This window comes from Corythoichthys intestinalis, chromosome 13 (genome assembly GCF_030265065.1).
Source record: "Corythoichthys intestinalis isolate RoL2023-P3 chromosome 13, ASM3026506v1, whole genome shotgun sequence".
Classification (NCBI taxonomy): Eukaryota; Metazoa; Chordata; class Actinopteri; order Syngnathiformes; family Syngnathidae; genus Corythoichthys; species Corythoichthys intestinalis.
The window spans coordinates 39,804,077-39,832,058 of record NC_080407.1 but is presented as its reverse complement, the minus strand read 5'-3'; the positions used below and the strand labels follow the sequence as shown (position 1 = coordinate 39,832,058).

The following is a 27,982-nucleotide window of genomic DNA, read 5'->3' as shown; positions in this document are numbered from 1 at the left end:
ATTGCTCTTTATGTATGACTCATTTCAAACATTTTTTATTGTCAAAATCGCTGAATTTGCCCATTTCCTGTTCAAATAACGAAATGAAACGAGAGGTGCGGCAGCAACGAGTAAAGCCTCACCTCTGATTGCGCAATCCATAACAAACTGGGTTGATACATGGAATTGGAGCGTGCTGGTTGCCGTACATCTGCATGTCGCCATTATAATGTTTCCAGATACGTTTATTTGACCTGATTTTCCACAGTCTGGCTAATGTCTTTAACCCTTAAAGTTTAATGTTTGTTAGCGACATATTTAGTTTTGCTGATGGGAAATAAAACCGCAATGAAAAGGCACAGGCTGCGGCAGATAGTACTCTGCCGCACTGAAAGGGGGCGTACGTGAAACTGGACTTTCCGTCAAAAGTGGACGCGATTAACAACACCGGAGCTAAAAGGTTTGCTTCAAACTACGGGACAGAAGATAACTCGCGCTTTTCAAACGGACTGGTACACCCGAAAAGACTGGCTATGTGGCTGTCCTTCGAAAAAATCGGCTTTGCTGCTTTCCCTGCCTTTTTTTCTCAACTTGTGCGAATGTCTGGACTAACACGAGATATTGTGACATTAAAAAACTACCACGAAGCCTCAGCAAACACGAGAGCTCGACCACTCACATTCAAAGCCTGATTGCTTTAAGAACTTTTGGAAGCTCAAGGATCGATTTGGCTTTGACGAACAGCGGAAGCTCAACGGTAGCATCGTGAACGCTAAGGTAAAGAGTTTGAAATACCTCATTAATGCAACCTGCATCCTAGCTAAACAGGAGTTAGCATTTCGTGGTAACGATGAGCGTGTAAGCTCTTCTAAACGTGGCATATATGTAGAACGATTACATGGTTTTGCTGAGAAAGATGAAAGGTTAGCTAGACATTTGGACACATCCACTATGTGTTCTGGCTTGTCAAATAGAACACAGCGATCTAATTGAAGCAAGCCTCTCCATTGAGGCGGAGAGATTTTTTTTTAAAGTAAAGGAAAATAAGGAGGACTTTTACAAAAAGGGCGTAGGTTTGCATAGGGACGGTAGGGACACAACACTACCAACTTTTCAGGATGCTAAAATTGTCCCCACCAACATTTAAGCAACCTTACCTTTTTTGCATGATATAATGTTCAGTTATATAGAGAATTTAGATCTTTCAATAGTTCCATATGTTGTAAGGATAGAATTGACCCTACCATTATTAAGTGAATTTTTTTCATTATGTTTATGCTAATAAAAACCAGACATTTATTCAGGAAGTTTTCAAAATGTTTTAGTATTTTTTGAAAACAAAGGTTTGAATCGAACAGTGTATCATCTGAACCAATGCACATAAAAGTTATTATCAGTAGATAAGGATTTATTTTGCATTGATCATTTTGCCTATTAATTAACTAGGTTCGTATACATGAGAAATGTGGCCCTTTGCCCCCTTCATCCAATCTGTTTGGTCTTATTAATGTCCCGTCCCCAGCAAAAAGTGTACCTACATGCAGGTTATGCTGTTATATCATCCCTACGAATGTTGAGACCAAACCTATGCTCTTCCAAAGTAACGGCGTTTTTTGTGGTGAAGGACAGGCGCAAGACCACAAACAGTTTTCATTTCAATCTTATAAAAAAAAAATTAAAAAAGAGCTTAGACTAAGAAAAATACAATAGAATATTTAAAAACTAAATTTTGGCCTTAAATAAAATATTCTTTGTTTTTCTTTTCACACTTTTTGTTTAGCAATCTGTAATAAATTGATTAAAGTATCAGAATTACAAGTTTGAAAAACTGAATATTTCACTAAAGGTCAGAATTCTGTGGTTTCGTACACAACTCTTTACCCTAATTTATGTTGCATGAATTATCGCAAATGCATGTTATTTTCTCACTTTTACATATTGATAATATGTACCGTGTGTGCGTGTTTTGTGAAGAATGCTGATGAGATATGAAATAACCAGTAGCCAATTGAATAAGCTACCCTTTTCGGTTTATATATTTGGAAATCTGACACTAAAGGAGTCAGTGCCTCACCAACCATGAACCTCACTGCACGTCACTGGAAACACCTCTTCTGCGTAGAACATCAGCAGCGGTTGTCATTGCAATGCTGGCATGGCAAATGAGAGAAAAAGGAGGAATTCAATCATTTAACTGGCAACCAACCGAGAAAATGTGCTTATTCAAATTATTGCCAAAATTGGTTTGGTTGGTGTCCTTCTGTGCTGTAACCCGGGCAACTCATCATTGTGCACGAATATACAGTAAGTTACTGTGTGTGCCAGTAGTATTATTTAATTGCTTACATGTCCCATGATAAACATGAATTTATTGCTGTAAAATACGTTTTGGGCTTTGTTTTTCCTGTGCCAAGAAAATTCACGTCTAGCAAGCCAACAACAAACAACATAAAACAGTCAGGTCACTCAAATAAATAACGCAAATCCATCCATTCTTTTTCTACATAGTTTATTTCTACCAATCTCGAGCTCGGACACATCAACATACCCGTCATCGGAGAAACCTCATACTTGTGCAATCGTGTTTTCATTATAAAGAAGGCAGCCAGTGCAATGGACGACACATGTGGTCCACGTGGCATGGATAATATCTATTTTACACAAGTACAGTACTGCATTACGGTATAGACAATGGCATAATCAAACCATTCCATTTTATGTGTGGAAAGGCCCTGTAATAAGTATTCGGGTATGTTACTTTGACCGACGAAGTTTGCTAGTCTAAAAAACGAAGGCACTTTGAACAGTTTGCAGCCAATCGCATATCTTAGTCCGTAACTCTTTAATTTACCTACTACTGCTGCATCATAATATAAAGGCTTAACACAGAAGGACAGTTTTAGCATGACTCATATTGATGACTTACCTTAATTGAACGAAAATAGAAGACGTTTGAAGGTGTAGGCGACAGGTGTCCTCCAGACTCCTCTCTAGTGTTGTATCGGTCACGAACGATTCGTTCTATTTGAACGAATTGTTTGGGTGAACGAGACCGAACTAATCACCATCTGCACTGATTCGTTCTATGAAGTTGGTGCTTGTTCGCTGCGTGGGAGGGCGTTGAGCAAGTGGCAGCATCTTCTGACATCGCACACGACCAATCCGACGCCAGCCTCTTCGCGGGCAGGGGAGGGGGCGGAAATAGAATCAGGGCGTCTGTCACTCACTTCCACGTGTGGCCAATAAGTAGCCAGCGTGCAGGCAGGGGGGCAAGACTGAGTTTTGTCATTTTCCGTTCAGTGACTCGGTCCTCCGGTTCCTGACCTAGCTTGCTGCTAACTTGACTTTGAGTCAAAAAATTAAAGGAAATGACTTTGTCACATATTTGTTAACGTGGAGCCTATCAAATGCTGCTCAAACAGACAAAAACACCACACAAATCTAGCGTGCATGGTTTAGTGTACTACTTTTCTCAACAGACTTGGGACTACCTATGACGACATACTATCAAATTTACAGTAATTTAAAACACGGGTAGCTACGAGGCAAGCAAAAGCTGAGCTGCGGTCGCGTGACGGCAGTGAAGGGGGCAGAGAACTGTCACTATATGGAGGCTTCATGGCAGCGATATTTACTTCATATGTGCGCAACGTGGAGCCTATCAAATGTTGCTAAAACAGACAAAAACACCACATAAATCTAGCGAGCATGGTTTAGTGTACTACTTTTCTCAACAGACTCGGGACTACCTATGACGACATACCATCAAATTTACAGTAATTTAAAACACGGGTAGCTACGAGGCAAGCAAAAGCTGAGCTGCGGTCGCGTGACGGCAGTGAAGGGGGCAGAGAACTGTCACTATATGGAGGCTTCATGGCAGCGATATTTTCCTCATATGTGCACGGAAAAAAAAGAATATTTAGTATGATCACCATAATACTGATTTGCAATGAAACTGTATATACATGTCAATTTTTTCCGAGTGTTTTATTTTTTTTCGTGTCAGAGCGTGTCGGGTGTTGGTTGGTTTGACAAATTATGTCAATCCGTCCATCATGTGCTACTCAAGCACCCAAAAACAACGCACGCGGACACAGGAGATGTCGCAATATGTCTACATTTTTCTTAACAGACTAACGAGAGTAGAAAGGCGATATCGTAAAGAGCAAACAATTATTTCTCGTCAGCATTTGACGATCTGAGATGCGGGGACGACAGGGGAGCTGACCGGATTGTTTTATTTATACCAGTGCAAAAATTCAATATGATCATCTTAATACTGATTAGCAATTAAACTGTCAAATATCAAAATGTAGTATTGTTTTTATTTCAGAGCAGCACATTTTACAACTAGCTATTTACACTTTAGTTTTAACAATAGTGACCAAAAATAATACTGATGAGCATAAAAACAAAAATACAACAGAGCAAGAGGTAAATATGATGTGTTGGTCGTTCCATATTTAGAAATTAAACTTTCGATTTATTTTTATTTTTGTGACAGCAAGCATGCTGCGTTGGCTGGTAGCAGCAGCATTGTATATGTGATCAAGAACATGCTAAAGAAAGTCCGTGCGCCCCCGACCCCAAACCCCCACTTCCCCCACAAAAGGAAAATGTTTAACCGTGTCCTAAATCGAAATGCAAGCACGAGCCATGACTTTGAGCCCATAGAACTAGTACAGACAACGCGGAAGTTCTCCCTCGCTTTTGCAGCAGCAGCGGGAGGGAGACGAGGCTGTGAAAGCACAATGATATCGCCTGTCACTCATTTCTGAAACTACGACGAGCAGTCAATGAGGAGCCTGTGTGCAAGAGAGGGAGGGACCAAGCAATGTCACTTCCCGTTCAGTTATACTGCGAAGCAGTCTTTGGTGATTCGTTCGGCAACATCACTTCCCGTTCAGTAACCGAACCATTCGTTTGGGCGGGGAGGGAGATGAGGGGGGCGAACGATTCGTTTGAACGAATCTTTTTACTGAACGAACCGGAATGGATTCGTTTACTCAAGTGAACGACAGATCCCGTCACTACTCCTCTCTCCAGTCTTGAACTTGCAGGACGCAGTTCGCGCGAGACTTCCAAGTACCTCGATAACTCACGAGTGCTTGAATTTTGAATTCATTTTTTTTTCTTGGTAGCCATTAGCATAAGCAAGCTCAGGAAAAAAATATTTATTTGAAAAACGGCCGCTTGAAGGTGTCGCGAGACGTGTCTTCCAGTATTGGACTTGCAGGATGCAGTTCGCGTGAGACTTCCAAGTGCTTGAATTTTGAATAAATATTTTTTCCTCGGTAGCCAAGTCCAGGAAAAAAAAAATAATTCAAAAAACAAACCCTTGAGGCCTTCCGGTTCCGGAGATAGATGGAGTAGCTGCGCAGCACGTGCTCTCCGGTTAATTTACCCTTTCATTAACAACATCGCCCTCGACTCTGCTCATTCGAACTTAAGTCATTCGTTTATTTTGCTTGACATCGCTCTAAACGGCAAAATCAACTTTTCCAATGTCTTCCAACGGCAGTAAATCGAGCAGGAGAGAAGAAGCTAACCCTAGCTTAACATTTGACGCGATCTCGACGCTACTTGAACAACACCGCGAGGAAATCGCGGCTGAGTTCAAAAGCTCTTTCAACCAACTGGACTCAAAGCTCGACACGCTGAGACAGACTGTGGATGACCACGACCAACGTGTGTCCTCACTGGAACTCGCCGCGGACGACCTGAGCCAGCGAGTTAACGACCTTGAGGATAGGTGTGCCGCGCTGAGCATCGACAACGCCAAGTTGAAGGCAAAAGTAACTGACTTGGAGGGACGAAGCCGCCGGCAAAACATCCGTATCCTGGGGATCCCTGAGTCCATCGAGAGCGGCCGCCCCTCCGAGTTTTTTGCGGACCTGCTGCTGGAGGTTTTCGGCTCTGAGACGCTGCCTTCCAAGCCCGACATCGACAGAGCCCACCGAACTCTAGCGGCTAAACCGGCTCCCGGACAGCGACCGCGGCCGGTGATCGTCCGTCTCCACCGCTACCAGACCAAGGACCTGCTCATCAGGGAGTCGCGTCGGAGAGGGATGCTCAACTACCGCGGCCACAAGATCCGAGTGGTGGAGGATTACAGTCCCGATGTGGCCAACAAGCGCACGGAGTATCGAGACGTCATGGCGGAGTTGTACAAGCGGGGTCTGAAGCCCGCGCTGCTGTACCCAGCCCGACTACGGCTCACGCTGGCTGGGGGAGCCAGGAAATGGATCAGCTCAGTGGAGGAGGCACAGAAGTACATCGACGGCCTTCCCAAATTACGTGAGAATTCATAAACACCTTCTTCAACATGTCTGGATGAGAGCCACTTTATTACAGCACCGCGGCTGAGCCATGCAGAACACGCTTGGAGCGCGCTTACCGTAACTCTTCTTATTTTATAAAAAATATATATAACAATAATAAAATAATAAATAAATAATAATAATAATCCTGTATGTGTGTGGGTGCGTGCGCCATACATATATCCGTTTTTTTTTCTTTTTACGTTTGCATTCGGAGTGACAGCTATCGTGGAGCCAGCTCATTTGAAACTTTAAGACTGTAGACATGTCAGTGTGCACTGATTTACACTCAGTTGTTCTTTTTTTAATTGGTTCCGTATTTAATTCAATTTAATTTAAATATAATCTGACAAGTCTTTCAGGACTGATTGACATTCCAATGTTGTCTAAAGGGATGTTTTATTTTTACTATTCCAATGTTCAATACCGGAGGATTAACTTTGTTGAGACAGGAAGATTTAAAGTTATGTTTGGGTTTAAGAGCTTGCTGCTCTTTTTTTTGGCAGCTTTCTTGGGAGGGATGGGGAGGTGGTCACTGCCACCAGCTGGGGAATCAAATGTACATACATATATCTATTTTTCTTTGACCTGCCATTTAGTTAATTTCACATTCTTCACTTTTTCTATTGCTTGTGGATAGTTGTGTGAACTTTGTCAGTTGGAATGTCAGGGGCCTGAACCACCCAGTGAAGAGGAGAAAGATTTTTTCACATTTAAAACAGCTCAAAGCAGATATTGCTTTTCTGCAAGAAACACACATTCGCAGCTCAGACAGCAGGCGTCTCCTGACGGGTTGGGGGGGAGGGGCATTCCACTCCTCCTTTCAGGCCAAGGCCAGAGGAGTTTCAATTTTAATCTCTCCAAATATCACCTTTGAGCCTCATAATGTGACTTCTGATAAATTTGGCCGGTACGTTATTGTGACTGGGAAATTATACAACACAATGGTGGTCCTCGTTAATGTTTATGCCCCCAATGTGGACGAACCAACCTTTTTTGAGCGCCTATTTTCATTACTTCCAGACTTAAATACACACTCTCTCGTCTTCGGAGGTGATTTGAACTGCTGGCTGGATCCACTCTTAGACCGGTCCTCCACCAACCCCGGCATGCTGAGTAAATCAGCCAATCTCATTCAGGCCTTCCTCATACAGTATGGTGTTTGTGATGTGTGGCGCTCTCTACATCCTCAGGAAAAGGAATATTCCTTTTTTTCACATGTCCACCATACATATTCACGCATAGACTATTTTTTACTTGACCATAGACTCCTGCCCCTTATCCGCTCCTGTGATTACCATAGTATTGTCATTTCAGACCACGCGCTTGTCTCCATGGCCATCTCCCTCCCAAATCTCCCCCGAAGGAGCAGACAGTGGCGCTTTAATTCCACTCTTCTGTCGGATGACAAATTTGTAGAGTTTATAAAAAATGAAATAACCTTTTTCTTATCCACTAACATATCCCCCGAGATCTCCAGTTTGATTGTATGGGATGCCCTTAAGGCCTACCTCAGGGGACAAATTATATCTTACACGGCTCAAATGAAAAGTAAAGCTAACAAAGAGCGTTCAGATCTAGCTCATCAAATTGGGGAAATTGACAAACAATATGCGCTAACTAAAAATCAAAATCTTTATAAAGAACGTTTACAGCTCCAAACTAAATTTGACCTACTTACCACCCATTCAGTAGAATATTTGCTCCTAAAAAATAAAGCCACATTTTATGCCCACGGAGACAAAGCCGACAAACTGCTTGCAAACCAGCTGAGGGGTTCCTCTGCGAAACAAGACATAATTAAAATTCATACACAAAATGGTGAAATCACCAGGGACCGTACTCAAATTAATGATGCTTTCAGGGACTTCTATTCAAATCTCTATTCCTCAGAATCTCCTCCCGATCCGAATGCCATATACAGCTTTCTAAACAGTCTCAATGTTCCCAAACTCCAACCAGACCATGGTAAGAGACTTGATGAGCCCATAACACAGGCTGAAATAGCTTCAGCTATCTCTTCAATGCAGTCAGGCACCAGTCCAGGCCCCGATGGTTTCCCATCTGAGTTCTTTAAAAAGTTCTCTTTACTTTTGTCTCCACAACTTTGTTCTGTGCTCTGCGAATCATTTAGGCAAGGCTCCCTTCCTAAAACATTTTCTGAAGCCTGTATTACCCTAATCGCCAAAACAGGCAAAGATCACACACATTGCGCCTCCTATAGGCCCATTTCGCTTATTAACACTGATGCAAAAATTCTAGCTAAAGTTCTCGCTCGCAGACTAGAAAACATCCTTCCGACTATCATATCTGAGGACCAAACTGGTTTTATAAAGGGTAGGCACTCATTCTCCAATATACGTCGACTATTAAATATTATCTATTCTACTCCTGATGACACGCCTGAATGTATAGTCTCTATTGATGCTGAAAAGGCATTTGATCGCGTGGAGTGGGTCTACCTGTGGGCAATGCTGGAGAAATTCGGTTTTGGGCCAAATTTCATAGCGTGGATTAAACTGCTATATTCTCATCCTACAGCCTCTATCCGAACCAACTCCCAGTTGTCTAATCCATTCAGACTGCAGCGTGGTACCCGCCAGGGGTGTCCTCTCAGCCCCATGCTATTTGACCTGGTTATTGAACCTCTCGCCATCGCCATCCGTAGCCGCGATGACATCACGGGTATATGGAGAGGCGGCATTGAACATAAGGTCTCGATGTATGCAGACGACCTTATGCTCCTTGTCTCAAACCCGATCACTTCTCTCCATTCGGCTCTATCACTACTTAATAACTTCAGTCAACTATCTGGGTATAAAATAAACTTTGAAAAAAGTGAACTGTTTCCAATTGGCAATATTATATCTGCTTCAGGCTTCACTAATTTTCCATTTAAAATTGAAACTCTCAAAGTTTCCTACTTAGGCATCACGATGACCCGGAAGCACAAAGACCTTTTTAAAGAGAACTTTTTAAATTTGGTAACTCAAATCAAACAAACACTTACACAATGGTCACCACTCTCTATGTCCCTCATTGGGCGAATAAATTCCATTAAAATGACCATTTTACCAAAATTCTTGTACTTATTTCAGGCATTACCAATTTTTATTCCCAAAACCTTTTTCGATCATCTGGATTCGATTATCTCTTCTTATATCTGGAAAGGAAAAAGGGCTCGTCTTAATAAAACTCACCTACAAAAGACGAGGGCTGCCGGTGGTCTCGCTTTGCCTAATTTCCGTTTTTATTATTGGGCGGCCAACCTGCGGTGTCTCACATTCTGGTCTCACTTTCATAATCGCCCAGATCCTCCTGACTGGGTGGCAATGGAGATGAGATCAGCGGACAATGTATCCCTGGCTGCATTGATTGGCTCCTCTCTTCCACTCTCAACCAGATCTTTAAAGAATCCAGTAGTCAAACACTCAGTGAGGATCTGGTCTCAGTTCCGAAAGTTTTTCGCTTTACATGACTTCTCACCATCAAGCCCAATATTACATAATCATTTTTTCAAACCTTCACTCAATGACCCCGCCTTCAAAGAGTGGAGTCAGAGGGGAATAGAACACTTTAAAGATTTATTTATTGGTAATAATTTGGCAACATTTCAACAATTACGCAACAAATTTGCACTTCCACAGTCAAATTTTTTCCGTTATCTACAAATTCGACATTTTATACTTTCTAACTTACCCACCACGCTAAGCTCTGACAAGACTATTGTTGACATAGTTCTTTCCACAAATCCAAACCAGAGGAGGTATGTCTCTGTTTTTTGTAGCATGATGTTGGCCCTGAAGACTGCATCTATGGATAGAGTCAGGGCAGAATGGGAGGAAGACCTTGGTACCCCCTTTTCTGAGGAAACATGGTTATCCATCTTAAAACGAGTCAACTCCTCATCTCTGTGTGCTCGTCATAATTTAATCCAATTCAAAGTGGTCCACAGAGCTCACATCTCCAAAACCAAACTGGCCACTTTTTATCCTGACATTAGCCCACTTTGTACCAAATGCAATATCTCAGACGGCTCACTCTTTCATATGTTTTGGACTTGTCCCAAACTTGGCAAATTCTGGACAGAGATTTTTCATTCCCTCTCACAGATTTTAACAGTGAGGGTGGAACCGAACCCCCTTATTGGCTGATTTGGAGTTACAGAGGACTCAAGACTATCTTCTGAACAGCGCCGCACTCTAGCGTTTGCCTCCCTCCTAGCTCGTAGGTCGGTCCTTCTAAGGTGGGTGGACCCCCTCCCTCCCACACATACCGAATGGCTGACGGCCTTAATGACATGCTTGAAAATTGAAAAGATCAGATATTCTCTCCATTATTCTAATGGTAGATTCTTACGTGCCTGGGGACCATTTTTAAACATTTGTCAGGCCTCTTAAGCCCTTGGCATTCCACAATCTGGCAACTCTTTTCTTTAGTGTATTGATATTTATTATCCAAAACTATTAGTAAAACTCAATGTTCAATGGTCACGAAGTTCACTGGCAGTGACGGGGATTAATTTAATGGTTTATTTTTGTTGGTTTTCTTTTTGTTTCTTGGGGGTTTTTTTGTTTGTTTTTGTTTTGTTTTCATTTTATTTTATTATTATGATTATTCTTTTATTTATTTGTGTGGGTGTTGGATGTCAGTCCCGCTTTTCATCACATTTTGTCTTTTCCTTTTTGAACTGGAAATCCATGCACAACTAGTGTGAAATTTTGGAAAATAAAGAGATTTTGATGAAAAAACAAACCCAAAAATAAATTACTTTGAAAAACGAAGTCGGGAAAAAAAATAATTCAAAAACCAAACCCCAAAATAAATTATTTTGAAAAACAAAGTTGAAAAAAAAATTAATTCAAAAAACAAACCCGAAAATAAATTATTTTGAAAAACAAGTTTGGAAAAAAACAAATTAATTAAAAAAACAACCCCAAAAATAAATTATTTTGAAAAACAAAGTTGGAAAAAAAATTAATTCAAAAAACCAACCCAAAAATAAATTAATTAGAAAAACGATGTTGAGGAAAAAAATTAATTAAAAAAACAAACCCAAAAATAAATTAACTAGAAAAACGGAGGGTTGAAAAAAAAATTAATTAAAAAAAACAACGCTAAAAATAAATTACTCAGAAAAACGGAGGGTTGAAAAAAAATAATTCAAAAAACAGCCTCCCATTTTTTTAATTTTTCAAGTGAATGCAATCGGTTGTTGTCACCTACGTCATCACGACCACCTGAGCCGCCATCTTTCGTGTATCTCAGTGACCCGGACTACATCCGCCCCGGTCACGTTTGTTTTGTTGACAATTTTGCGGGTAAGCAGCCACGCGAATGTCACATCAAAATGGGAAAAAGCCAGAAGAACGACAGGACTCCTTATGTGGAGAAGCTTGAAAAGGAAGCGAGAGATCGGTATTTGTCAGTTATGACGTCAGTTATGGTGCATCTGCTGTGGTCTGGAGACCAAAGATGACATGGTTGCGTGTGATAATGAGATCTGCCCCATTATTATTTAACCTGTGTTGGTTTACACCGCATGAAACAGATAAAGACGTGTTGGTTCTGCTCTCTGTGCTCCACTTAAGTTAGTGGTGGTTGGTAGTTTGTGATTTAACTGACAATATGGCAACATTAAAAGTACCTGGCCAAAGTAGTTAACTGTCGTCCTTTGTATAAACATTATTATGTGTGTGTATATATTAGCAGTGCAACGGTTCGCGGTTCAAAACCGAACCGAACGGTTCGCCCTGTACGGTTCAATACGCCTTTATGAACCGCGCCTTATTGGTTTTGCAATTACAGTAATTTATTCCGAACGCTTGTGGAATGAATTGGTCAAACTCTGTGTGCCTGTGTGTGACTTGAAGCTCAGCTGTGGAGAAATTCCCGCCCCGTGAGTAAATGTCCAATCGCTGTCAAGCAGCTGAGTAATAGGAGCCGAGTAACGCCCTCTCTCGCTTACGAGCGAGGTGAAAGTGAAACAAGAAAGAAAACAAAAAAAGTTATGGCGAGCGGAGGAGTCGACAGACCGAATTTTGAGGAAGCACCGGCTTTTTTCAAATCTGCGGTGTGGCAACATTTCGGTTTCCCCGTGGACTACAATGCAGACGGAGAGAAAATATTGAAAAAAAACATAAAACAATTTGCAAGCATTGCTCAGCGCTTGTTCCCTATGCTAACGGCAACACTTCTAACATGACTCAGCAGTCAGCACCTCACCCGGCATCACCCACAGACATCGCTTTCTCAGAGAAGGACAACCCCGAAGATGACACCAGTGAAAACACACGGGTCTATAGAAGAGGCGTTCCAAAAGCCTTACAATATCAGGTCAGAAAAACACAAGAAAATAACCCACGCAGTGGGGATTTGCATTGCAAAAGACATGCAACCATATTCCGTGGTTGAAGATGCGGGCTTCGTTAATTTAATTGCAACGCTTGACCCGCGTTATATTGTTCCCTCGCGGACATATTTCGCCCACAACATAATCCCCGACATTTATGAAATGGCACGGAAAGCCATCGAAGATGAAAGCACATAGTTTCGCCCTGACCGCTGATAGTTGGACGTCCCGTGCTACAGAGTGCTACTACCTAACTGTGACGGTCCACTATAATTCATACCTGTCAAGTTGTACGGTCTCGTCGTAATTTGTACAAGTGAGCACTGGTTTTTAAATGTGTACGCCGTACATTACGTTCAAAATCTGCACGTTTTTCGTGCATTGCGTTTTTGGTTTTTTTCATCCGTTCGGATTTGGTCACCGTTTCTGCAAGGAGCTAATGTTCGTGAATACTTGAATGACACGAGAAAAGTCAGACACGGAGAGGGAAGAGTGTTTGTTGAGACGCTGTAGCAAACGCGATGCTAGGCTAGGTGGCTCCAATATTTCCTGACTGTGGCCGACATCATACAATCTACGCCTAGATATCTCTTGCATATAGAACTACAAGCGAAATGCCACCCGGTAGCGTTAGTAAACAGTCGCCATTTTAGAGCAGTATACTTCTCAGAAAGGCTCTGTTGTAGTAAACCTTCCGAGCGAACCCAAGCAACTTTTTATCCAAAATACTCCTAAATCGGCAAAATCTTGACTTGAGTCTATCTTTAAAGGATGAAACAGTTTTAAAATGTTCACATGTCAAAAGTAGACGGAAGGGAACTAAGGCAAAAACGGGAGCAATTTTATCAACTTTAATGGTTGATTCACAACATTAAATGACCTCCGAACGTAGCAAAGGTTACTATGTTTTTTGTTTTTTTTTATGAAAAAAAAAACATGAAAGGTATCACCAGTTACTTTGCCAAGTAACTTTTTTACTACTGTGTGTATTTCAGTAATCAGTCACTACACTTGCCAAAGAGCTAAGAGGCATTTTAACAGTCAAAAATGTTTACATTTTAAGTGTTTATTTCATTTTTTAAAAAGCAAAATAAAGGCAGCTTAAAAAAAAAAAGCAAAACGCAAACCGAAACCGAACCGAAACCGTGATCCCAAAACCGAGGTTCAAACCGAACCATGGGCTAACTGAACCGTTGCACCCCTAGTATATATATATATATATAATACAGTATTGACACATGCTGTACTTACAAAGAATAGGATTCAAGATGACTTAATATGTTTTATTAAATACAATCAAGTCACAACAAAATACAAAATATCAATAACAGCTAAGTTTGAAAGGCTGAAACGGTTAGCATAGTAAATGGTATAACAGTACAAACTACACAACAGTTGGGCAAAGGTTTGTAAGGGCACCGCATACATAAACAATCTTATCCAACAATGTGCAATCTTCGCTGTCACATGGCAGAACCAAGTTAATAGGTATAGTTCCTGTTGGATCTTATACTTCTGGCAAAGATTACCAATTACCCGTTCAACATGGATCCTCAAATGTGCTATCTTCCTAGTCTCCTCCACATCTCTACCAGCTAACTGACAGCGACCTTTTGTGAACGCAGGGAGTTTGACCTCTGCACATAACATACCCACATGTTCTTGAATATCAAAGCCTCTGTCAGTCAAGACAATGTCCCCGGGCAAAAGGTTATTAAAAAAAGCACTGTTCAAGGTGATATGTTTGTCACTTGTGCGACCACCCCAACCTTTTGACATCAAACAAATTCCCCGCTTTGGTGTGATTCCAGTTAGGTATTTCATGGTGTAGTTATGCTTGTAACTAGAAAACATTTGCGCACGCGCCTTAAGATTTGATAGTTTCTCTGTAAAAATTTTAAAAAACTCAATAATCACTGCAACTCTGCGTCTGAAGGACTCAACAAACTCGTGAGGCATTGTTTTATAGAGTGTTTCTCTGTTGGGCCAAACAATTGCTCGTCTCAAGTTAGCATGTAAAAAGGGCACCATGCCACTGAACACTCAATACACAGTCTTACGGGAAACATGGAATATGTGTGCAATGTGTAGTGTAGGCAGGTCCAAATGCAGGCGCATGAAGGTCAGAAGGAGCATCTAAAGGGCGCTGATGGCTCCTCCTGTAGCTCACCAACGTCTTCCTCCATCCTCAATTTCTCACGCCTACTTCGCCTAGAAGAACGGTCCACGTTGGTGGGCTGATCACATGTGTGTCCCAGGCGTAAGGATGGTGCCCAGTCAGGGTCTGCCGCATTTATTTCATATGCTGGTTTTCCTGAAATTATAAAAGTCGTATCAGTCATACAAGAGGTTAACATTAGTAACTTAAAATGGATTTTAAAGGTTTGTAGTGTGTCTAAACTGGTGGGACCTGCCCTCATAGGGCACTGATTTGTATGTATGCAACAGACTTATTAAAAAAAAAATTAATTTTTTTTTATTAAGTTTAACTGATCATTAGACATAACAAACAAGCAGAAGATTCTTCTGGTGATTTAGTAGATCTGTAGTCTCCTCCACAGAGTGCTTGGTCAAGCATATCAGTAGCCTAAACGGGAGGTAAATATCGCGTCTCCCATACTTATAATCATTCATTGTGTGCTGTTACATCTTCCTTACTACCCTTACTTTGTTACCTTTGAACTGTTTTTTGTGTACTAGTACCATACGGTGAACGCCTGTTGCTTATGCACTCTCTTAGACACTAGCGTGGTTAGCCAAAGTAAACAACAAAACCACACGCCATAAGCGTTTAAATGCAGTCTGTATCAGCATCCGAAGAACATTAACACTTCCAATTACTTACCTTTATGGAAATGTAGGGAACAGACCGACATGTTTTCAGTCTGTATCAGCATCCGAAGAACATTAACACTTCCAATTACTTACCTTTATGGAAATGTAGGGAACAGACCGACATGTTTTCAGTTGATGAATAAAAAGTGATGGCCTTTCTTCTCACCGCTGCAACCATTCGAAGTCTACTGCGGTGTTCACCGCAGTCGAAGACTCTTGGTCAACTCATCTGAGTTCCATATCTTCTCTTCCAGGCGGGAATGCTAAAAAAAAAAAAAAACTATCCCATCCTTTTTGCATTCGTTTCTATCATGGGACCTAGAATGGCAGTCTTTCACACAACACGAGTGTACCATTTTCAACGATTAACACGCAGAATGGATGCCTAGCAAAGGATCACGTCACGTCGCGGGCTTGTTGTTGTTCTGCAATACACGAAAACCCACAATGCATTGCGCCAGAAACGTCACGAGACAAGAACCGATACGCTTCCGTAGCCTTGTTTTGTTGAAATAAAAAAAAAAAGTTTCATACTTTTTTTTTCCGTGGCAGGAATGGGCTTCCATACGAAATTGGGCCAGGACAAGGGTAGACGTCCACAACTGAAATTTGCTTTCTTTTTTACTGACGTTCTAAATTGTCCGTCGGGAATGTCGGTCGAGGGCGATGGTAAAAAAAAAACAGAAGAAAGTGACAATCGACAACGATGAACAGCCCTCCTCTTCAGCAATCGGACCACGCTCGTGATTGGCTGCGCAGACTTTGACTTGCTTGGCGCTAATCTCGTGATTGGCTATGCGATCTTGACTCGCTGCCACAGCCGCTCTCCCGATTGGCTTTTTATAAGAGAACGCGATCAAAGAAATAAAGACATCAAGAAGATAAAAGACAAAGACTCGCCATTTTCCCTCTTTTCTCGACGACGTGTCCAGCATTGTGGTCTAAAAGATCATTAGCTAATCTTCGTCTTAGTATTCAGAAATCAAGTGCGGAAAATGTCTACGAGACCGGAGGAACTTCACGGAGTGAAAGAGGAGCCCCCACGTCACCGACACTGGACTGAGTGCAAATTAATGCACGCTCAGGTTGTTCTTCACAGACTAAAAGGTTGGTTTTCTTTCGATGATAAGTACACTGTACATGTCAGATCGCGGTGATGAGAATTCATTATTAATGTTAACAGTAGTGCTGTCATGGGATTCCAATTTTTAATCACAGTTAAAGTGATGTCAACACTTAGAAATTACTTTGGTGCTGGATTGGAAGACAACAAAACACGAATAAACAAAAAAAAATTGGCAAGGATGAATTTTCTCCAACAGAAATGAACTTTGGGGAAACAAGTTTGCAAATGAAGAAATAAGATTTGTTTGTGGTCTTGCAGATCCATATGTCAGCCAAGCCCATTATTCTGAGCACCCGGAGTCTGCACGCATCAAGGACGAGGAGGAAGAGTGGCCATCCATTAAGAATGAGGAGGAGTTGGTATCCATTAAAGGTCATCCCGAGCAATGCTTTTTCCTCATTAGTACAGAAATGTTTATCAGTCTAATGAAGTATTTTTCATTCCTTTTATATCGTGGTGTTGCTTCCTTAGTAGCCGTGCAATGCACTCGATAGCTGACATAAGGTTGCACCACTGCGTCGACAAAATGAAAGATTTCCTTACATGTAAATGATTGTCTTTGTTTGAAGTAATTACAATATGTATATATACAGTATATATGACGGAAAACACTCAGGTGACTTGAATTTCTGCTCTGAGATCCCCAATTTGGCCAACTTTCAAAATTGTCCGGTATGCATGAGTGATACATCTTTGGAAAGCTTAAAATCTCAATTTCCTGGGGGGTTTTTAAACAGCAAAACCCTATCTGGAGGTGAGAACACTCAAGAGCAGAAATACAGACGCTATGACACTAACGAGATGTTATCGCGTACTTATCTTGTTTTGATCCAAAAACTCCACGTAGCATGTATCACTGAGTGTCAAGACACAGCTGTGAATGGCCACAGCTGGATTTTGGGGGGATTTTATGGGTGAAACATGGAAACATAACAAGGGTCGCGATGCAGAAATCGCAGACATCAAGGAGTGGTCGAGAGTTTTTTTTCCCATATATTTACCCTTTTAAATGTTTTTTTTTAAAACATTTTTTCTTTGTTTGGATCCATTATTTATCATCGAACATATCGGAGAAAATGCGACAGTAACAAAAAAAATACAATTAAGTGACAGTTATGAGATAGATATCCGTGACTTTTTTTACAGACACCATTTTTTTCATTATGACGTAATTTGTTTAAAAGTTTAAAATATGCGAGTGAATAATTGTTTAAAGCCGTTTTCTTTTTTTAAACGAAATATCAGACATCAATTAATGATTCTATGCTACAAATGACAGACATTTTGAATAATAAATATAATTAATTACCTTTGTTTTATGGCCGGGTTGAAACAAAAGCGGTGGCGCGACGTCTGTAAATGGGGGTTTTCAGGGTAAAACGGACAAATTAAAAATAGTTCAGGGGCTTAATGCGCCACGAATCTGCTATCTGCTAATCTGTTTTGGCTTAAAATACAGCAGTTTCTTTTAGAGAGGTGTGCAAGAGCAGAAACTGCTTTTTCAGTCTTGTCTGTGTTTTCTGCCATATACAGTGCCTTGCAAAAGTATTCGACCGCCTTGAATCTTGCAACCTTTCGCCACATTTCAGGCTTCAAACATAAAGATATGAAATTAAATTTTTTTGTCAAGATTCAACAACAAGTGGGACATAATCGTGAAGTGGAACAACATTTATTGGATAATTTAAACTTTTTTAACAAATAAAAAAACTGAAAAGTGGTGCGTGCAATATTATTCGGCCCCTTTACTTTCAGTGCAGCAAACTCACTCCAGAAGTTCAGTGAGGATCTCTGAATGATCCAATGTTGTCCTAAATGACCGATGATGATAAATAGAATCCACCTGTGTGTAATCAAGTCTCCGTATAAATGCACCTGCTCTATGATAGTCTCAGGGTTCTGTTTAAAGTACAGAGAGCATTATGAAAACCAAGGAACACACCAGGCAGGTCCGAGATACTTTTGTGGAGAAGTTTAAAGCCGGATTTGGATACAAAAAGATTTCCCAAGCTTTAAACATCTCAAGGAGCACTGTGCAAGCCATCATATTGAAATGGAAGGAGCATCAGACCACTGCAAATCTACCAAGACCCGGCCGTCCTTCCAGACTTTCTTCTCAAACAAGGAGAAAACTGATCAGAGATGCAGCCAAGAGGCCCATGATCACTCTGGATGAACTGCAGAGATCTACAGCTGAGGTGGGAGAGTCTGTCCATAGGACAACAATCAGTCGTACACTGCACAAATCTGGCCTTTATGGAAGAGTGGCAAGAAGAAAGCCATTTCTCAAAGATATCCATAAAAGTCTCGTTTAAAGTTTGCCACAAGCCACCTGGGAGACACACCAAGCATGTGGAAGAAGGTGCTCTGGTCAGATGAAACCAAAATGGAACTTTTTGGCCACAATGCAAAACGATATGTTTGGCGTAAAAGCAACACAGCTCATCACCCTGAACACACCATCCCCACTGTCAAACATGGTGGTGGCAGCATCATGGTTTGGGCCTGCTTTTCTTCAGCAGGGACAGGGAAGATGGTTAAAATTGATGGGAAGATGGATGCAGCCAAATACAGGAACATTCTGGAAGAAAACCTGTTGGTATCTGACTCTTCAGCGGCAGAATCGCGAATATTCTAAGAATCGGAAATTTCCCAAACCTTTGTCACACCCCTATGAGTAAATGTTCCACTTGATTTGATGTGGTTGTAGTGACCAGATGTTTGCCGTCAGTGTGTCTGACCCAGCGTTACGCACTTGTTTGTGCAACTCAGTGTGTCTGTTCTACATTCGTAATTGCGTAATATATATGTCATTACTTCGAACAAAGCCAATTTGTTAACATAGAAAGAAAGCTTTCAATCTGCAAACAATAGTCAAGTCGATGCTGTGGCACAAACCTTACGTTGGTTCGCAAGTCCATTGCACAGCTACTAAGAAAGAAAATCCACTATATTAGACACTTTTGTACTGATGAGAAGGTATCATATTTTATTTCTGCCTCATCTAAAGAAATAAAAAACAATACTTGGGATGACCTTTAATGTGAACGGACTCTTTGATGCATGGCGACTCTTCCACCTCCCCCTTGACGCATGCAGACTCCTGGTGCTCAAGACGATGGGCATGGCTGACATATAGATCTGAAAGACCACAAACAAATCTTATTTCTTCATTTGCAAACTTGTTCAAACTTGATAACTCAAACCTCATCCATTGAGTTTGATGAGCCAATGACAGATAAAATTATTTTATGCAGTTACAAGGGGAACGGGAGTGCAAGAATGAAATAAATGTTGAAATAAATGAAAAAATATTGAAATACAAATTGAAATCAATGAATAAATGTTAAAACAAATGACTAATCTGACTTGTGATTTGTGTATGTTGTCCTCTAGTGGTTGGCCACCATTACAGGGGTGTTTGCACCCCTAAACCACTCCAACGTCAGTCTTTAGCCACGTTTACATGCTGACTTTTATTCATACCGATTCAAATCATTCCGAATGGAAATTTCACATCAGCTCTTTACATGTCACTTCATCTATTCCGATCCAGCGTTTACATGTGTCTGCCTTTATTCCGAAAGGACGTTTGACAACTGCCGTCTGACATGCGCAGATTAATCAAAACAAAGCGTCACGTTGCAAAACATGGAGATCGATCGTCAGATCAGCTGCTGTTTTAACTTTTCGAGTGGAAACAAAACTTCAGAATGACATGCCGTTCATTTAAAAAGTTATGTGGGTGCGCTGTGCGTGTGCTTGGAAGCCATGTTGCATGTGACGTTACTTACGTCACCAAGTGACGTCACCACGTCAGTACGGAGCATGTGCAGAAAGAACGCAAGCAGACACCATTCCGCTTCCGTGTTTACATGATATAATTTTACTTCTAATCGGTTTGGGAAAAGGAATATTCCACCCCTGTGAATTGGAATGAAATTCCATTCGGTTTGGGCCTGTTCATTCCGAATGAGATGTTTATATGGAACACATTTATTCGGTTTGAACAAATATTCCGATTGTAATTGCAATATTTGGCTCCATGTAAACGTGGCAAATGATGTCACCGCCACACCATAATAAAAGCCGCCACGTCTTGCAAATGAGATGGTTGTTTTTTCTAGATTCATAAAATACATTAATCATTTTTAATTTGTATCATTGAACATGACGTCTATCTGAATATATTTAGCTCATTATTTATGCACTATTTGCCGGAAGTTGTCTGAAATAGGACATCAAGTAAAAATACTTTTTTCCTGCTCAGTTTATGGCGTCTTTAACCCGAATCGTCGCGTGCTTGCAAAGCATTTGTTCGTTGCTGACGTCACTCGTTGTAATTTCACACGAGTATTTTGGGAAGATAAAAGTTGTCAATGTATGAGGGTCCATTAACTTATTCACTCCCAGCCATTTTCACCGGAGCAACACAGAAAATTCTGTTCTATTGCTATATAAACATGGAACTCACCAAAAGAAAGATTAGACTCTTCTTTCAGCAGAAAAAAAAGTAAGTTCATATCCTTTTCCATTTTTTAGAAATCAGCAATAGAAAATAGCTTAGTTTGAGCAATTTTCCAATTTCTGATGAAAAAACGGAGAAAATTAGTTTTTTGTAAACGCATACATTTCAATCATAACTGACTTTAACACAGCTATATTTTGCATTAGTTACATCCCAAACATCTGAATAATGTTTTCCTTACGACGTATCATAAAGAACAAGACAAACAGAGCTTTTGATAGCAAAACAACAATTTATTTACACAGTACTACTGAGGGATGACGCTGGTGTCGCCGCGTCAGCCGTGTAAACTCTTCCCTCATCTTTGTCTGTCTCACAAAGATGGATTATTTTTTAGTCTCTGCAGGATCTGGTTGACGAGCCCGCTGCACGGTGGTCCCAGTCGTTTTGCTCGGTCGTCCAGCGCCTGGCATTCCAGGCGTCCTCTCGGTTGTTTTGTTCGGTCGTCCGCCACCTGGCATCATGCCACGAGCGCTCCGACCGTGCTACCCGGTCTTTCATTGCTGTTGAATCGGGTTGCGGGTCTTCCAAAATGCGCTACTGCCCTCCAGTGGCCAGTTTTACTGCGTTAAAATGGGTTTGGTGCTTTGTTTATTGTTTCTCAGAGCGGAAGCTATAGAGGCTTCTTGTAAAAAAAAAAAAAAAAAAAAAACGCAAAAGACGTATAAATACGTTTTGGGGACAATGAACCGTTTAAAAATAGAACATATTTATACGTTTTTGGGAGCAAATGAGTTAACAGAAGGACTATTGTTGTTGTGGTGATATAGTACGACAGAGTATTATGGCAAAATAAATTTAAAAAAATAAATAAAAGAACGACTAGATTAAAGTCGTACCAGAGCCATATAAAGAGAGTCGGGACACTCTTTGTTCTTGCCGCCGGTGGTCACGTGGTTCATGTGGGGCTGAGTAGTTCCAAGCACAAGCAGTGCTATAGTGGTTTGCAATGGAACTGACAGCGGTAATTGTGGCATTTATGGAAAAATGGATAAAATAACATATCTAAGTACTTGTTTGATTATGTCATTGCATTATGACATATATGTAAGTGCTAGTTTCACATTTGGAGTGGTCAGGCGACAACTAAAAACTATGTAAACTCTAACGCAGAGGGGTACTTTCCCATATTGTGAACACATCATGTTTCTGTTAGCATGAGCACGGGAAATCGGCTTTCACATTGAAATGCAAGCTGATTTAGGTTTTTCTTTTTTCACAACTAGAATACAGTGATACCTCAGCTCACGAACATAATTGGTTCCCAGAAAGTGTGCGTGAGGCGAAAAGTTCGTCTTCCGAACATTTATTTCCCATAAGAAACCATTAAAATGAGAATAATCCGTTCCCAGGTCCCCATAAAACATAATTTTCTACTAAATAAGCCTTAAAACTACACAAAAATATACCTTATTTTATGTATAATAAGTGTGCTATTGTATTATAATTAAAGAAATAAACTGTACTGTACTGTATAATAAAGTTGTTTTATTTACCTTTGCGATGGTATGGGAGTGGGAGGAGTGGGAGGAGGAGGGAGGGAGTTACTGTTTGGAAGGAGAGTGTTACCGGCAAAGTGCGCAGTTAGCGTAGACTCCACTGCTGTGCCCCCCACATGCTTTTGGTTGTTAATAAAAGTGCCCACAAAAAGCCATCCGACGCCTCTGGGTGTTTGTATGCACGCCGCCTCCTTTCTGGAGAGGAAATCGGGCGAACCGAAGACAACCGACGACAACGAGCCAACGTGACTCGCCGGTCCACTTCTCACGACGGTGGGAAGCTGAAAGCACCGCCAATTACCAGTCGAGGGCGAATTGGTAACACGAGTCACCTTCCATAAGGACTGTATGTAACTCTTTTTCGGTCCCATAATAGCAAAAGTACACTCAATATGGTCCAAAATGTCTATCAAACACAAACCACGTCCGCACTCAACGAAAGGGAGGGGACGAACTGGGACGCCGTGAGCGTGCGTCAGCTTCTCGTGGCGCTGTCCGACCGCGTGGCTTGGTTCGTCCGCCGAAAACTAGTTCGCCAGCAGAGACTATATGCTCGCGAATTTAATGTTCTTGAGGCGAAAAGTTCGTGAGCTTAAGCGTTCGTGAGCCGAGGTATCACTGTACTGTTTTTCCAGAGAATGTTTAGATTTCCTTGATTCACATACCTGTGAATTGACGGGAAGATGGATGCAGCCAAATACAGGAACATTCTGGAAGAAAACCTGTTGGTATCTGCACAAGACCTGAGACTGGGACGGAGATTTATCTTCCAACAGGACAATGATCCAAAACATGAAGCCAAATCTACAATGGAATGGTTCAAAAATAAACGTATCCAGGTGTTAGAATGGCCAAGTCAAAGTCCAGACCTGAATCCAATCGGGAATCTGTGGAAAGAGCTGAAGACTGCTGTTCACAAACACTCTCCATCCAACCTCACTGAGCTCGAGCTGTTTTGCAAGGAAGAATGGGCAAGAATGTCAGTCTCTCGATGTGCAAAACTGATAGAAACATACCCCAAGCGACTTGCAGCTGTAATTGGAGCAAAAGGTGGCACTACAAAGTATTAACGCAAGGGGGCCGAATAATATTGCACGCCCCACTTTTCAGTTTTTTATTTGTAAAAAAAGTTTAAATTATCCAATAAATTTTGTTCCACTTCACGATTGTGTCCCACTTGTTGTTGATTCTTGACAAAAAAAATTAAATTTCATATCTTTATGTTTGAAGCCTGAAATGTGGCGAAAGGTTGCAAGATTCAAGGGGGCCGAATACTTTTGCAAGGCACTGTAAATATATATATATATTAAAAAATATATATATATATATATATATATATATATGTGTGTGTGTGTGTGTGTGTACACACACATATATGAATATATATGTACACACACATATATATATGTGTATATATATATATATATATATATATATATATGTACACACAAATATATTTATATTACGTGCAATGTACTATAGAAACTGATCAGGGCTCAGTAATATTTACAGAATAAATATGCGTATACTATACATAATAATAAATGGAATTGAACTGAAATCACAATAATTGAATAGTGTTTGAACTGCATTCAAATCATTTTTTAATCGGCCAAGAACCATTGATAAGAATTTAATTAATTTAATCAAAAAAGTCAAAAGTGCAGAAAATTGATCAATTTTACTCATTAGGAGATCTTAGTTTTAACCACCTGACCTTCATTGCCACCCAAGGCATTTTTCATCAAGAATTTTCTAAACTTGGCATTAAACAACATTTAGTACTCTCATTGGTCTGTGTCATATTTTAAGGTTTTAGCACAATAACAGTGTGAATCAGCAGTATTTGGCAGAGGTGGGTAGAGAAGCCCAAAATTTTAATACTCAAGTAAGAGTAGCATTACTTCAAAATAATATGACTCAAGTAAAAGTAGTCGTCCAAAAAAATTTACTCAAGTACAAGTAAAAAGTAATCCCCAAGTAATGAGTAACATTGTGAGTAACTGCTTGTATTTTTGTTGGATTTTTTTTTTCTGAGCGCAGTTATCTACTTTTATTACAGTGATAATGTACAATAACCCATTACATAACTACATTAAGCCAAAGAAATCCAGAAAAAAAATCTTTGAATTCCGAAAGAGAAAAAAAATTAATAAATGAAGCATTATTTGTCCAAAGAAATGACTGCCCTCTAGTGGAGAAAATAGTTCCGAGTTTGAAAAGTGAAGCGTTCCTTCATAATTACTATTTTAAAATTAAAAGGATCATATCTCCGGTTTTCCATGGTCAATTGGTGCCAAATAAAAACTGGGAGAGAGGTTAAAATTCGCGTTTTCGAGTCATGTTGGGGGCAGCAATCTATATCAAGTACTTCTTTTTTTACGGTGCTTTAAAGACACCACATGATTGAACAGGGTGGTGTGAAGATTGCGTCTGATTGGTATAATGGAGTATTGTGATTATTGTTGCGACGTCTCATTGGTGAAATCGGTAGAAATACCCTGGTTATACACCAGGTACCCCTCGACTCTAGGCATCGCTGGCAAAAAATAATAACAAATCTCATGTGTAGAATAAAGAGGAAAAATGTGATTACTCTTGTAGCCCAAAGTAGCTGAGTAACTGTAGTGTTTTTTTTTTCAAAAAGTTACTCAAGTAAATGTAACGGAGTACATGTAATGTGTTACTACCCACCTCTGGTATTAGGGTAACGACGGAAGGTCAATATCACAATTTAGGTACCGTTATTTTCGGACGACAAGCCGCTACATTTTTTTTAATCCTGCGGCTTACAGTCCAATGCGGCTTATTTGTTGATTTATTAGGTCAATAGGAAACACTTTGTTTGACAGTGAGGTCATAAGACTGCTGTAAGACTGTCATAATTATGACATGACACTATCACGGGCGTTAATGAGTGCATATGACAGATATTAAGTGTTATCCGGCAGAATATGTCACTAACTCCATTTATGTCCAGCCCGGATATTTACATCCATTCAAAAGTGAGATCATTTGCCGGATGACACAAAATGAGATCTGTGATAAGCATTTAATACCATTTATAGCAGTGTCATGTCATACTTGGTCTTATGACAGTTTTATGGTGCCACTGTCAAATGAAGTGTCATCAAATACCATAACTAGCATATTTTTAAAATACTTTTTAAAACCGCACCATGCACTGAATCTACGACACCGCAAGGGATCACTGTTCTTGTTTCAGATTCGGTGGTAGTTCACAAAATATATTAATTGTTTTCTTGTGCTGGCAGGTTTAAGACGATATCTTGGTGCTGAGCGGCAGGAGCCAGAATCTTCTGGCGTTAAAGAGCATGTTGAGCTCCCCCAAATCAAAGAGGAGGAGGAGGAGCCGGAGCCCTGTCAACAGAAGCAATTTCCAATTAAAAAGGAGGAGGAATGGCTGCCATGCGTTAAAAAAGAGGAAGAGGAGGAGCATATCACTCGGTCAAATGGTGAGCCCTTGAACAGTGAAGATGGTCCGAGTGAGGCTGGCAGAGGGGCGGAGCCTCCAAGCGGCTGCAGCAGCAGCAGCAGCTCAACAGAAGGATTGCAGGCAGGCATTTTCATCGCTCCATTAGACAGAAGTGGCACCACATCACACTCACCTTATAATGATGATGGTCATAAGAAATCTCACAGTGACAACAAACTCTGCAAATGCTCTCAGTGTGGGAAAACATTTGCTACCAAGCAAACTTGTCATGCGCATATGGGGAGGCACACTGGCAAGAAACCTTTTTCCTGCTCAGTTTGTGGTCAAAGATTCAGTCACAAGAGCGCCATAAAAAAACACACAATAACCCACACTGGCGAAAAACCTTTTTCCTGCTCAGTTTGTGGTCAAAGATTCGCTCAGAAGCAATGTTTGAAAGTCCACATCAGAACCCACACTGGCGAAAAACCTTTTCCCTGCTCAGTTTGTGGTCAAAGATTCGCTCAAAGGCAATACTTGAAAGAACACACAAGAACTCACACTGGCGAAAAACCTTTTTCCTGCTCATTTTGTGATCAAAGATTCAGTCACAAGAGCACCTTAAAAAGACACACAAGAACCCACACTGGCGAAAAACCTTTTTCCTGCTCAGTTTGTGGTCAAGTATTCTCTCAAAACCACCACTTACAAAGTCACGAAAGAACCCACACTGGCGAAAAACCTTTTTCCTGCTCAGTTTGTGGTCAAAGATTCGCTCAGAAGCAATGTTTGAAAGTCCACATCAGAACCCACACTGGCGAAAAACCTTTTTCCTGCTCAGTTTGTGGTCAAGGATTCTCTCTAAAGCAAAACTTACAAAGTCACGAACGAACCCACACTGGCGAAAAACCTTTTTCCTGCTCAGTTTGTGATCAAAGATTCAGTCACAAGAGCACCTTAAAAAGACACACAAGAACCCACACTGGCGAAAAACCTTTTTCCTGCTCAGTTTGTGGTCAAAAATTCAGTCACAAGAGCGCCTTAAAAAAACACACAAGAACCCACACTGGCGAAAAACCGTTTTCCTGCTCAGTTTGTGGTCAAATATTCGCTCAAAAGCAATACTTGAAAGAACACACAAGAACTCACACTGGCGAAAAACCTTTTTCCTGCTCATTTGTGATCAAAGATTCAGTCACAAGAGCGCCATAAAAAAACACACAAGAACCCACACTGGCGAAAAACCTTTTTTCCTGCTCAGTTTGTGGTCAAAGATTCGCTCAAAGGCAATACTTGAAAGAACACACAAGAACTCACACTGGCGAAAAACCTTTTTCCTGCTCATTTTGTGAGCAAAGATTCAGTCACAAGAGCACCTTAAAAAGACACACAAGAACCCACACTGGCGAAAAACCTTTTTCCTGCTCGGTTTGTGGTCAAAGATTCAGTCACAAGAGCACCTTAAAAAGACACAAGAACTCACACTGGCGAAAAACCTTTTTCCTGCTCAGTTTGTGGTCAAAGATTCGCTCAAGGCAATACTTGAAAGAACACACAGGTGTGTGTTACTGTAAGAAGCAGTGGCCAATGACTGTTTACCCTGTCAACCATGCTGGCTTCATCAGATTTTGCACGCAGGTTAGGATTGGAGATTACGTTCATATTTGTGGTACAGTTTATTTTTGTGATTGCGTTTTTGTTTGGAATGGCCTTTGCCATTTTGTGTTTTACCTTTTTTGGCCATCAACGTCTTTCCCTTGGTTATCTTGCTGACTGGCATCATTAATATCATAATCTTCCATTCAAACTACACTTTTCACATTTAATATTTGAAACCGCAGACCCCAAATTCCAAAAATTCACAATCATTCATAAATATTGTCATTAAATAAATATGGAAGTTT

The 27,982-nt window shown here is 40.7% G+C and overlaps 1 protein-coding gene across 1 annotated transcript; it reads left to right on the top strand.

The window, feature by feature from the left end:
- Window positions 1-9: 9 nt before the first annotated feature.
- On the top strand, window positions 10-27,918 carry LOC130928465 (oocyte zinc finger protein XlCOF6-like). The gene is made up of 2 exons (XM_057855079.1): window positions 10-756; window positions 25,918-27,918. The coding sequence occupies exon 2, from the start codon at window positions 26,376-26,378 to the stop codon at window positions 27,288-27,290; it is 915 nt and encodes a 304-aa protein (XP_057711062.1). The 5' UTR covers window positions 10-756; window positions 25,918-26,375; the 3' UTR covers window positions 27,291-27,918.
- Window positions 27,919-27,982: the final 64 nt, after the last annotated feature.

Excerpts from the sequence above, each read along its gene's own strand:
- LOC130928465 (XM_057855079.1), top strand. The coding sequence starts at position 26,376 with ATGGGGAGGCACACTGGCAAGAAACCTTTTTCCTGCTCAGTTTGTGGT.